Source organism: Scophthalmus maximus, chromosome 1, assembly GCF_022379125.1.
Source record: "Scophthalmus maximus strain ysfricsl-2021 chromosome 1, ASM2237912v1, whole genome shotgun sequence".
Taxonomy (NCBI): Eukaryota; Metazoa; Chordata; class Actinopteri; order Pleuronectiformes; family Scophthalmidae; genus Scophthalmus; species Scophthalmus maximus.
Genome location: NC_061515.1, coordinates 12,978,462 through 12,990,993, shown reverse-complemented (window position 1 = coordinate 12,990,993; position 12,532 = coordinate 12,978,462). Strand labels below are relative to the sequence as shown.

The following is a 12,532-nucleotide window of genomic DNA, read 5'->3' as shown; positions in this document are numbered from 1 at the left end:
TTATTCTATGACCGAACAGTCACAGGAAAAAATGAGAATGGTCAAAATGCAAGAAAAGGAAAAAGAAGAGGTTGACGAAGAGAAAGAGGATATGACGCCTGAGTGGCAATCCACTTGAGAGGGGTTGAAAACTGATCCTGACCAAAAAGATGCAGATTGCTTGTATTCTGATGCCACTACAGAGACACACACAAGTTAAGAGTAAAGATACTCTATGCAAATAACAATGGATCTGGAGAGGCTGGGAGAGGAGAGTGTATGCCCTGAAATCATATCGGCTAAGCAAGATTTACAGAAGTCGCTCAACTGCAGCCCACACATGGCACAGTTGACCTAGTATCCTGGACCAGTCGAGGAATTTATTCCATCCGTTTTCACCCCCAGGCTGTGAAAGAGAGGAGGGAACGACGGGGTGGAAACTGATCCCAGCAGTTACCCACAGATCTGTTCTCTCTGTGTCCTCACCGATATGCAGAGGAGGAACAGATACAGGCCAATCAAAGCACAGCAGCTGGCTTCTGTTTCTTCACCAGTTAACATAAAACGGTTTTAAGGAAGTAAACATGACATGGATGTAACTGAAAACAGCATGAATGAGATCAGTGACTAAACAAGATTAAATGTATAACTGTGTGATTAAGGATAAAATGCACTACAGAAAACTGAGAAAAGAAAAAAAAATACAAATACACATGCAGACTGTCACATTTTCTCATGAGCAGCTGTAATTCAGTGACAGCTTGGCATTTTTATGTTTTCATTTTGCACATACTTTTATATGTTTTTATTTATATCCTTGCTTTCTTCTTTTTCATTACTGCACTTCTCCTTGTACATCACTCGTTTCTAAATTGTTCTGTTATGCACCAAAGCAAATTTCTTGTTTGTGAAAACCTACTTAGCAACATCATTCTGACATATACATATATATATATAAACACAAACACACAACTCAGCTTTACATTCAACAGCAACTTCCATTTCACTGTCTATTCTTTAACCAAATAGTTTATCTTACTGTTTTTATGTATGAATACATTTTTATATTTGTTAATTTCCTATTCTTTTTAGCCGTTATCTGATTTGTGTGAATGCACTGACAGGATTGCTGCTTCATTTTGTTATACTCTGTGCATAACATTAAAATGAATTATATTCTGATTGATACCATTTGCTTACTAACTCTACTGTGAGCAACTGTACCAAGTGCGAGAATTTTCAATTAGAATCTGACTCCTTCATTTCTGACAATATAACAATTTAATACAAAAACCAAACATTCTCTTTTAACATTTCATATACAGTATTTTTATATATTTGTGTTTAATGGGTGATTGAAGATCACATCATTGAGAAAAAAAGAGAGAAAAGAACCTGGATACAGAGCAACCAAAAAGGTTTTCAAAAATAACAAAGACAACACAGTCACCAACATCTTTTCGAAGATAAAAACTGGACAATTATCAACATGGGTTTACATACAGTTACATAATTTGTCATGAAGAGTGTGCAAGTGTTACGCACAAACTTTAGAATTACTGTAATAAAAAGGGTCGAATTTTAACTAATACCACACTTTAAAAACTTAAATATTTTCTCGAAGCATTGTCTTTCATCACACAAAATTCTTCTAAAGGTACAAACTTTCCAAAAACTGATTGTAAAACACAGGTGGTCAGATCTTGTTGGCAAAAATTCAGTCCTCATCCAAATGTTTGTCACAAAAAACTGAGCACTTTCTGGACATTCTGTCTTGTAGATCGTCTTGCTTTTAGCTCTGTTCATTCCATTTTCAGATCCTGAATACCCCGATCAAACCGTTTATAACATACCAATCAGAAACGGGCAATGGACACGTGAAGGGATCATTAAAAAGTTGTTGAAATAACAGTAAAAATACTAGGAAAATATTTCAATTAAATCTACTACCACATTTCTCCAATTCAAAATAACATTAATCAAGGAAAACATTGATAACAACAATAAAGAATGGCTTAAAAATGTATACGATTCCTGCTTGTTAATTATTGCTGTGTGATTTCTCTTTTTTTCTAAATGTCTTTTACAAAAGGAGTACAAAAAGCCCATACTTGGTACAGGTTAATGCAGGAAGAGACAGATTTTGAGTAATTCTGAAAACCCTATTAAAGTTGATAAAGACACTGTACGCATCCATTTAACATACACACATACATGCAGTGTATATATGTATATGTAGGCAAAGAAAAATAGATTTTATACATTTCCAACGGGCAACTCGACCAACAGTACTTAGTCATTGTAACATTGCGCATCTGTTGTTTAAGCACATCATTCCACAAAGAAAAACAAAAAGGGGAAAAATGAAATAATCAGAATTTATAGGCGAAGCCACCAATGTACATACAAAAAAAAAGGATAAATCTACACATTGTAGAAGCGTTCCATGAAAGCAGTGCTGACATGCAGAGACATGCTGTGGATTTAAAAAACTGCGAGTGGGGTTAGCAAAGACAGTGGCGGTTTGTGTGCAACATCTGAGATTTCTTTTGAATCACCCGAGCTGCGTATCCCTGCAATTTCCTGAGAGTTTAAATCAATGACTGGTGTGATTAGTCTACGTGCTAAAGGGTAAAACAGCAAAATACACTCTATACTCTTCACCCATAAAAGGCCTTAGTTTGCTTGTGTTTACTTCCTGTGTCTGTATTATTGTGCAGTTTATTCAAATGCGGTTGTGTGATTGTGCGCTTTTATATATTTATTAATATATATATCACATATCTACAACATAGGTTGTTGAGCTTTTGGGCAGTGCTAGCGAGAGATCTCTCTTATAATGGCTGGAATATTGTTAAAATAATATTCTTTTTAGTCAGTAGCAAATGCTTGATTGTCCTCTCGTATATATCTGCAGTCAGATAAATCCCTCCGTCTTTTAAGTGGCTTGTGGCAGTGCAGTTTGAGCCATGCAAAGCAAAGGAAGAGTGCTACACTCAGGAGCAGAAGAGCGAAGTAGAAGAAAGAGTGACGGCAAAAAACAGTCAAGGTGACAAACGAGCTGGACGAGCGGGGAAAGTATTGACCAGGTCACTCGTTGAACGGAGAGTAGATGGGAATCTCAAAGTCAGCGCTGTTGAAGTTGGCAGGCTGGTCCAGCATGGACAACACATCCTGAATCAGGGAAGAGAGACAGATATTTATTTTAACTCATTTAGACCAGACGCAACAAATGCGTGTATATACCTTCAAGACCGAGCAGACGTTTGTGCGCTTCTCCCTTTTGAGCAGATGAGATGAGAGTGTGTGAGTTTTAGGGGGTGTTATTGTTTTCAAGACATGTGATTAGTGAAATGCACAGCGTTTCGCTGAAATACTCGCAGGAAAGTCCAAATTCAATTGTGGGAAATTGTAGTTTGTCTGTCAGCACTCTTAGCCGCCAGCAAAAAAGTGTTTTAAGTTGGGTTTCAGACAATGGCTGATGATCTAAGAGAGTGGGGCCCTGACGATGAGCCTGCTAACCTGCTGGCCAAGGCTCAGTAGGTTAGAGACAGTTTTGAGGAGGAGGAAGGGGGTTCCTGTGAATATACCGGCTTCAAGCTAACTGGAAAACTGACTGTAAGAGCTAACTCTGTTACGTGTTTTCCAAGGTTTTTAGGAGCTGTGTTTTTGACTTACAACTATATATATAATTCTAGTGTAACTTTGTTTGTTGAACTTTGTTCATGAAATTTAGGGAAATAGCAATGATTCACAATGAAAGCTATCAAATGGTTTTTTTTCCTCATTTCATGTCTCTATCTGCTTCAGAGGCTGAGAAATTAAGGTTTTTGTAAACTTTCAGTTTTTCAGAAAAAAACCTCAGGTGGTTGTTTTTTAAACAATGCTTAGGTTTTATTGGTTTTTATTGGACGCCTGAAGTCCTGATGGGTGAAGTGACAAGCGAAAGTGGATCGCAGGGCCAAATTAAATCAGTATCACTCACAGGAAACATGTCTTGCTGGTTGCCCTGAGCATGAGGATGCTGCTCTGCATTACTCTGCGAGTGTTGCTGGCCTTGCCACTGTGGCCACACGGCCTCCGCTGCTCGAGACGGAAACTGAGCCCCGGACTGAGAGCCGTCTGAAACAGAACAGAGGGGTGAGAGGGCGTACCTGTATAAACACAGAGACATGGATAGACACATACTGTATCTATACAACCTACCATAACCATTGGTGTTGAGGCTGGCACGAGCATTCATTTGTGGGTAGTCTGCGCCGTTGGTGGGGGTGGGAGCAGCACCTGTAGGCATCTGGCCAAAAGAGTTCGAGGAGCCGCCTCCAAATCCTCCCATGGGAGCAAACGGTGGAGACATGGTCTTCGCTGCCTGGGGAGCCACCTGTTGGTTAGAATTGAATAAGTATCTCCATTTATTGAACAGTAGTTAGGGAAGGTCGACGTTAAATAACTGAATATGTGATCAGTGAGTGGCAGAGAGACATTAAAGTTGCATTATATCAAGTATTCCCTATTTGTTTCCTTTATAAATAAAGATTGACCTAAAATGTCAACACAGAGGAGCCAAATCAGACCATGAAATCCTGTTGTTACCTGGTTATTAAATTGTGGTCTCACTCCAGCTCCAGGCCATCCTCCTGCTGGTCCTCCATGGAGGGGGCTGCCGGTGCTGGAGGGGGTGACCGACTGCGGGGCTCCGTTCTGACGAGACATCTGAGCCAGCATCTGTCCAGCTGAGTGGGCCGGCTGTGCCATCTGCGGAGTCATACTGACCGGCCTGCAAAGCAAGCAAAGAGAGAGAGAGGGCTCCGTTACTGTGTTGAAATCAAAAACTGACGCCATTATATAACATGTTCGGAACCCTGCTGAAATAAACATGGAAACCACACCTGTTGCAGAGAGAAAACTGAATGCATCAGGAAAAAAGCCACTGGAAACATCGTGTACATGCTTTCAGAAATACATTCTGAAAGACAAATAATAAAAGCAGAGTCCGCACCAACTTTAACCCCATGTTGGGAGAATATATTCTCCGACACCCAACATGTAGACAGTAAACTGTTGCAGAACTAGGAGAACTAGGTTGTTCACACGGACTGTTTTTGTAATCAGCCAATATGATACGGAAACGGTGAGCTCCGATAAGTTAATCGGATGGTATCTTACATAACCATTTGGCTTTATCACTTCACACCACAGCCAGGAGCTGTAGTGGCTGTTCAAAGAGTTCACAGTGGTTGATAATCTCATTATCGCCACATCTTAACTTGTCATCCAGAGGTAATGACATAACCTAATTGAGTCAGATCTCAAGATAATAGGATAAACTACAGGCACTGGCAAACACTTGTTTCTGCTCTGGAACGTGTTGTTTGTGGAAGACATAATACTGTGTCTGGTAACTGGTTACAATAACAATAGATTCTGTATTATGTGTTTCCATGTGACAAAGAGAAGAGTGAGTAGACCTAACACTAAAGCAACAAAAAGGTGTTTAATGATGTATTTGTATTTGTACGTGTACACTGTTCAACTACACCTCAAAACAAAAATGTTTCAACTGGCCAGCATTGTTTTGGCACCTACACAATATTAGGGAAGTGGTTTTGATGTTGTGGCTGTTCAGTGCAACACGTAAGACCTCCTACCCGTAAGCATCATTGGGTCGACCAGCAGTGAAGTTGTTGGCCTGAGGGTAAACCTGTGTGGAGGGAGTGGAGGTGGAGGGCAGGCCCTTGGTCTGATCTGGGCCTTGGAAAATGGAGGAGTAGAGCTCCTGCTTGTCGAGGGTCTTGCTGTGGTCGGGTCCTGCAGCTGTGACCGGCTGCACCGGCTGAACTGGCATCTGGGGACCACAAACTTATCAGTGGGCAATCTCACATCATAACTCCGTAAAGTTTTTCAGTGGTAAAGAAATGATCTGACAAAAACGTGACCATTCATCATCTCAACCGAAACTAAAAAACTTTAAATCAAAACGCGGAGGATCCACTTCGCTGGAATTTTATGTGTTTTTACAGAGGTTGTCAAATATCGCACCGTAGTTACTGCTTTTACATTTCCGATGATATTCAATTTTAGTTCATGTATTAAAAGACACCTCCCTCCACAGTAGGAGACAACTGTGTGTGTGTGTGTGTGTGTGTGTGTGTGTGTGTGTGTGTGTGTGTGTGTGTGTGTGACTTTACCTGTGAGAGGGCGATTGGACCTGCTTCATACAGTCCGTCTCTGGCTCCACCTCCCTCTAGCTCGGCCTGCTGCTGCTGCTGGAACTGCCTGGAAAAGGGGAAAGAGAAGAAAGAGCGTGTTGATTTGAAGTCTGTTCAAAATAGCCTTGTTTCCATTTCCATGCCTTCCACTGTTGAGTGAGAAATCCCAAACACCTGCTGATAAAATAGCTCTCATCCCACCACCGGTCACCATGGCAACATAAAAGAGAGAGGAAGACAGAAGAGGACGAGTGTGACAGGCTTCTGTACATACCGCTACCATGCTTCACCACCTGTTAAAAATGAATCTCCTTACTACTCACTAGAAGAAAATGAATATAAGACATGCTTCTTATTAGCGGTCTATTTTTCCAATGCTACGGGGGAACAGAGACAAAAACATCATAGAGAAGAATCCATCAGGGTGGGAAGTGACAACAACAACAGAAGGTCTATAGCTTGCTAGAAACAGCGGTAGTCTCCCATGAAGAAGCAGCCCCCGTTCTCCCATGCAGGGGAACAATAGTCAGGTCAGGCCTGGTCTCACCTGATGGCCACCTGCCCCGGGCTGAGCACTACAGGAGGGCCGCTTGGGCCGCTCTGACCCAGGGAAGGGGGAGGCAAGCCCCCTGGGGAGGAGATGGGAGTGAGGGGGTCCTGAGTCGAGTTTCTACTGCCCCACAATCAGAGACGGGTACAGAGGAGAGGTGTAGGGAGAGAATGATCAGTGTGTGGGTTTTTTTCCAAAGGGGTTCTGGTAACGCATGTGGAACTGAGGATTTGGGGGGGGGGGGGGGGGTATCTTTCCCAACAGTCATATCTCACCATGTCAGTTCTTTCATTATGTGCTGTACTTTTTGTGTAATCATGTTACATAATCATCAGTAAAAAAAAAAGTGTGACTACTAAGAGTGACTCACTTGACGTTGACATTGGTACAGATGATATACTCAATCTCCTCTGAAAAGGGGTTCTGGAAGGTAAAGGAGTTAGTTCTCATCCAGATCCATTCTCTCGACTTGGAACGGAAGCGAAACATCACGGACAAAACCTGGCCCTTCAGCTTCACCACCTGAGGACACGAGTCCAACATGTCAAACATTTATTCAACGCTGTGTTTACACAATCACACAGGAAACCAGAATACTGGGAGATATCAGGTTACACATTTAACTGGACCATACATTTAAAGCAGACTGCAGACAGAAAGACGGGCTCTACAGTGAGAGAGCACCATTTTCCTTTCAGCATGAATGTGTATGAATCAGTGAACTGTTGAGCTTTGGAAACAGACTACTTTAGACTTATAGCAGCTTCTCAGGATTAGTTAAAGTTCTACGACTCAACTTCATATTTTACTGTGTAGTGATCTTTTCTTTCAATCTGACGCACTGCTGTTACAGCAACTTTCCCCATTGCCTCAGATGAGTCAGCAGCAGCTGGGGTGAAGTTTACAAGTTTGAAAATGAAACAATAAACTAATCTAAAGGTTTGGAGATATAAAGAAGTTTACCACACCTCTGTAGCACTCTTCATCCTAATTATATTTTTTTGCATATAAACACAGAAATAGACAGTAATAAAAATTTGTTCTAAAAAAGAGATGTGTATATTCAGACTGTCGTACCTGTTGGAAGCTGTCTCTCAGTAATCCCTGGTCTTCAGGGTGGGCGAACTCGAGAATATGCTTACCCAATAAATCCTGCGACAAACGGCAAATAGAACAACCACCTTTAGCTGAGAGAACATCAACACTGTCTGGACCTGACATGCCCACCAGCGACGATGATTACCTGTGGCTGGTAGCCGATAGTGGCCATGCAGCGGTGATCGACAAAGGTGAACATGCCCTGGCAATTATGGCGTGAGATGAACTCGACTGGAACACTGATACTGTTGATGTCTGTGTCACCTGGGCAACAAGTAACCTGGGGACGAAAAAGACATTCCAGTTTTCAACATAAATGTAATGACCAGAAGATTCTTTCCATGCACATGCACACCATGATGTTGAATGGCTCAAAACACAGGTTAGATTCTTGTGAATCTGATTTATGGACAAAAAAATCACGAGAAGGAGTTTCTATTTAAAAGTTAAAAGTCTGTCTTTTGCAACTTAGCAAATCAGGTAAATATTTCAAAACGCAACATAACAGTGCAAACATCAATTGTAATCACCTACAGATAAGACTGTAGATTGTGACCACACGATAAAGCCTTGTGGCAAGTGTGTATTTTCAACAAAACACATTTTATTCTTTCAAACTTTTCTTCCTGGATTTGTTATGTACGGTTAAGTTTCATTGCCTAAGAACTTCTTCCTCATTTGTATCAACAATAGTACATACAGTACTAATAAAAACTCTTACTAACTTATTTAAAAAATGTGTACATCTGAACATACACAACATCTATTATACCTGTAATCTCCCAATGGCAACTAGACAGTAGCGACTCCCCTGAGTGTTGTCTGCTTCATTATCTTTTAAGGATACTCCTAAAAGAAAAACATTCAAAAGAAGAATATTTGACAGGCTCTAGACATATTATGAAGAAACGTAACAGAGCTAACTGTATGTGCCAATCCTCACAAAATGATTAGTTGTACCTGCAGGGGGCCAAGACTTGATGTATCCTGTACAGTGGACCACTACGTACTGTGGCTCCCCTTCCTTGGCAGTACCCAAACCATTCCTAATGTAAAGCAAGAAATAGTGAAATATACTCAAAGTCAATTAGCATCTTATTGCTACTGAGCTGCCCCAGTAGCATTATATCCCAAATCAAATATATCCCCATTTTAGTTGGGATATACACAATCGCAACAAATTTTTATTTTTAAGTATTCATATGAAAAGCTATTTGGCTTCAATCACCTGTTCCTATTCCGAAGGAAGTTCAGTCTGTTCATGGACAACGGTTCAACTGGACACGAGCCACACCTTTAAACACAGACATGAACAATTTATGCATTCTGACATACATATCAATATGAATAATATACTGTGTGATTAACTTTGAGTATGAGCCACACCTCATTCTGCAGATGAACGAGCGACGGGCTCCCATACTCATTCTTGCGGACGACTGCTGTCCTTCCTTCTTCACTGTCCCAGTCTTTAAGTCCAACATCCTCCCTTTCAAGGAAAACAAGAGAGTGAATTGTATCAGTAATGGGTGAACTGAGGCGCATGTGTCCACTACAATCTGGGTGCGCCTGTGTATGCTTTATACCTGTGTTGTTATTCTCTGCAGTAGAGAGCTGCTCCCTGAGCTTTTCTGTGTCGTCTGGGTGGAGCTGATCATAAAGGGATGAGCCGAGCCATTCGGACTGTGACTGGTTTAGGACGGGAGTCACAGAGTCTGAGACGTAAACAATGCGACCAGTCTCACATGACACCACGAACAGGAAGCCATCCGCTGCCTCCAGGATGAGGTGCTTCAGCTCCTTGAGAGAGACAACATCAGCATCAGGCTAAGCGATGTCGATGACAGATCGGAAATATCATGGCGCATATAGCTCAACATGTTTAAAATAGCACTTTCTCGAAATTCAGTATAGCCAATTTCCCTTTGCATCTCGGCCCCTGTCAAGACTGTAGACACTGTTATCTTGGGGAGGACTTTCTGCAGAGCTGTCAGATTCCCAGACGGTTGACAGTGGTGTGAACTCAGTCATTTTAGAGGGAAAAGATGTAACATTTAACATGGACTCACCACTACATTTTGACATTTCTTTCTGTGGGTTACTTATACCTGGTCAGTGAGAAAGGAAGGTTTGTACGACCCATCTGCATTGGTATTGCCACTTCCTCTCAGAGACTTCATATGGGACACTGCCATTCGTAGGATAGTTAGTTTGTCTGGTTTCCTTGCAAGAGCGCTGCAGGTGGGCACCATGTCTGATAATTCTGTGATATAGGCGGTCATCTTGTTGCGCCTCCGCCTCTCAATCTCACTGTGGTTCTCCCTGGAGTGAGAAATCAAGGGAGGGATGCAGAGGTGGAGAGGATAGGAAGGATCAAGATGAGGGAAACAGGTAGGTGAACTACATGGAAGAGAGTTCTGAGTTAATTTCGCAATGTAATGCCAAACCGGAAGAAGAAATGGGGATGAGAGAAAGTGAGAGATGTAATGGACTCACAAAACAATAAAATGTAGTCAGTGAATCAAACTGACAGTGAGAAAGCAAGAGAGTCTGGTCTTTCAATGCCAGGCAGTGTGACAAAAGAAAGAAAGTGCAGAAAGAGAAAGACCCTTCAGATGTCCTGAGAGGGGGAGAGAAAAGAGAAAGAGAGAACAGTTGCTCAAGAGGACATGATTACAATAGTGAGATAAGTCCCTGACCCACACACAGCACAGTGCTTAGTGGTACAGTGATGGGTTGAAACAGGCAACCAGCCGCCTTGGGCAAAGAAGCATAACATTCTGACAGGCACCATAACAGAAACGCAGAGCAACGAAATCTAACGGTAATTTGGAGCTGTCAAAATGACAATGTGCTGGGGTCCCAGCGGGACAGCAGAGTATTCGATCAGTGCATTCAATCTTGATATGGATACAAGCAGGATAGATTTTCCTTATCTGCAAAACTCTGCTCTTCTTCCAAAAAACAGTAAATGAAACCAACCCACTGGAAAACTGGGCCAAAAGTATCGACCAAAATAAAAATTGTTAAGAGAAAAAAAAAAAAACTTGGGAAGGAGAGCAGCAGCAGCAGCAGCAGCAGCAGCAGCAGCAGCAGCAGCAGACACACACACACACACACACACACACACACACACACACACACACACACACACACACACTCACTCACTCACTCACTCACTCACTCACTCACTCACTCACTCACTCACTCACTCACATCTATCTTTCCTAATTAAGGCTCCAACCTGGCAAAGCGCTCTTTGTCATTGTTGGAGCCCGGCGTTTCGTCATCACACCTGAGGAAAAAGAAAAAAACAGAGAAAAACATCACTTGTTATATCTTCAGCTCTCGGGCTATACAGACACTTGATGATGCAACTCATCTTGGTTTATGAAAGAAAAGCAAACGGAGACAAAAGTACCTGAACAACTTGCTTCCGTCATCATCGTCAAAGTCTGGCCTGCAGCGTGGAGAAGAGAGACACACAGGGAGCTTCACACAGATATTCTCACAAGAACTTTGACCACAACGAGCAGAAGTTCACTGGTCAGCAAATATTCATAACAATACTGACATGTCTGCACAGGATCTAGCCCAACAGCACACACACTTACGCAGCTCGTCTCTTGTTGGACCCTTTTGGCACAACAGCCCCGCCACCTGCTTGGGTCCCACTTGCCCCCATACCCAGATCTGGATCTGGTAACTCTATTAATAACACAGACACAGAGAGAGAGAGAGAGAGGTGATTTCCTATTGTGTCACAAACACTGCAAAGGAAACTAAATCACTGACAGGGCTGTCGCTGGTTCAATTTCACAACGTGTGTGTATAGATCATTAAGTCAGCAACACACAAACTGTTCTTGCATCGTGATTGAAGGTTCTAGGGAGCCAAGACAGCGACGAACGACCCTGAGCTAACAGCATTAGCTACAGTTAGCACAGAGACATCAATCTCGCGAGCAGTATTTATAGAAGAACAGCGGCACATGGGCCGAGCTAGCCAACCGCCGCTCGGTCGTCAGCTAACTTCGGCTTGGTTTCTCATCTCGCAGAGCAAACGTAACAAGAAGGAGCTGCCTCAACTGTCATGTAGCCACGGTTAGCTGGCTAGCATGTCACCAAGCTAGCACTTGTGCAATGAGCAGCGAGCCTTGCTATGGCATGAGCCTAGCCACTAAGCTAACCTAGCCGCTGCTGTCACGCTATCTTCGGGAAAGTGTCCGTTCTGAGTTGTGCACCAGAACGCGCCCGGACCCGAGTGACAGTCGCGTGGAGCTGTGTGGATTCGCGTCGCAGGGACTTGTGTTGCACTTTACCTGGGTCTGCAGAGGACATGTCCGTGTGGAATAACATAAACAAACAACTTCGGCAGCGAAGAAGAAAAAAACAAAACTCAACCCCCCGCCCCTCCTCCTCCTCGCTAGCTAGCTGGAGGCTAACCAGCGGCTCGCGGATTTCCTCGCGGCTTTACTCGGTGTTGTAAAAACGCCAGAAAAAAACAACACCCCGCGGCTGGTTCCCCCCCAGGGCGGGTCGGGGAGTCACAACACGGGCGGAAATCACGCGTTCGCTCCTCCGGCTCCCGTTCCCCGGTGGTTTTGTCCCGGTTTAAAGCCCCTTTCTGTGTAAGATGGCGTTAGGGGGCGAGCGGCGGCGGCGCACAGGCTGTGGACACTGTTTTCTTCCCTCGA

The 12,532-nt window shown here is 43.0% G+C and overlaps 1 protein-coding gene across 4 annotated transcripts; it reads right to left on the bottom strand.

Annotated features, from left to right (window-relative positions):
• Positions 1–1,241: 1,241 nt before the first annotated feature.
• On the bottom strand, positions 1,242–12,522 carry arnt (aryl hydrocarbon receptor nuclear translocator). Of its 4 annotated transcripts, none has more exons than XM_035644194.2 (20): positions 12,158–12,522; positions 11,451–11,544; positions 11,258–11,296; positions 11,081–11,131; positions 9,945–10,158; positions 9,423–9,636; positions 9,223–9,325; positions 9,065–9,130; positions 8,797–8,882; positions 8,609–8,685; positions 7,982–8,116; positions 7,816–7,890; positions 7,109–7,260; positions 6,736–6,861; positions 6,168–6,255; positions 5,628–5,824; positions 4,573–4,756; positions 4,186–4,360; positions 3,965–4,101; positions 1,242–3,153 (listed from the first exon to the last, which is right to left on the bottom strand). In XM_035644194.2, the coding sequence occupies exons 1-20, from the start codon at positions 12,192–12,194 to the stop codon at positions 3,070–3,072; spliced, it is 2,334 nt and encodes a 777-aa protein (XP_035500087.1). In that variant the 5' UTR covers positions 12,195–12,522; the 3' UTR covers positions 1,242–3,069. The 4 variants fall into 4 exon arrangements, with proteins under 4 accessions (XP_035500087.1, XP_035500091.1, XP_035500098.1 ...); XM_035644198.2 differs by having other exon boundaries at positions 6,736–6,858; XM_035644205.2 differs by lacking the exon at positions 11,081–11,131.
• Between the last annotated feature and the right edge of the window lie 10 nt (positions 12,523–12,532).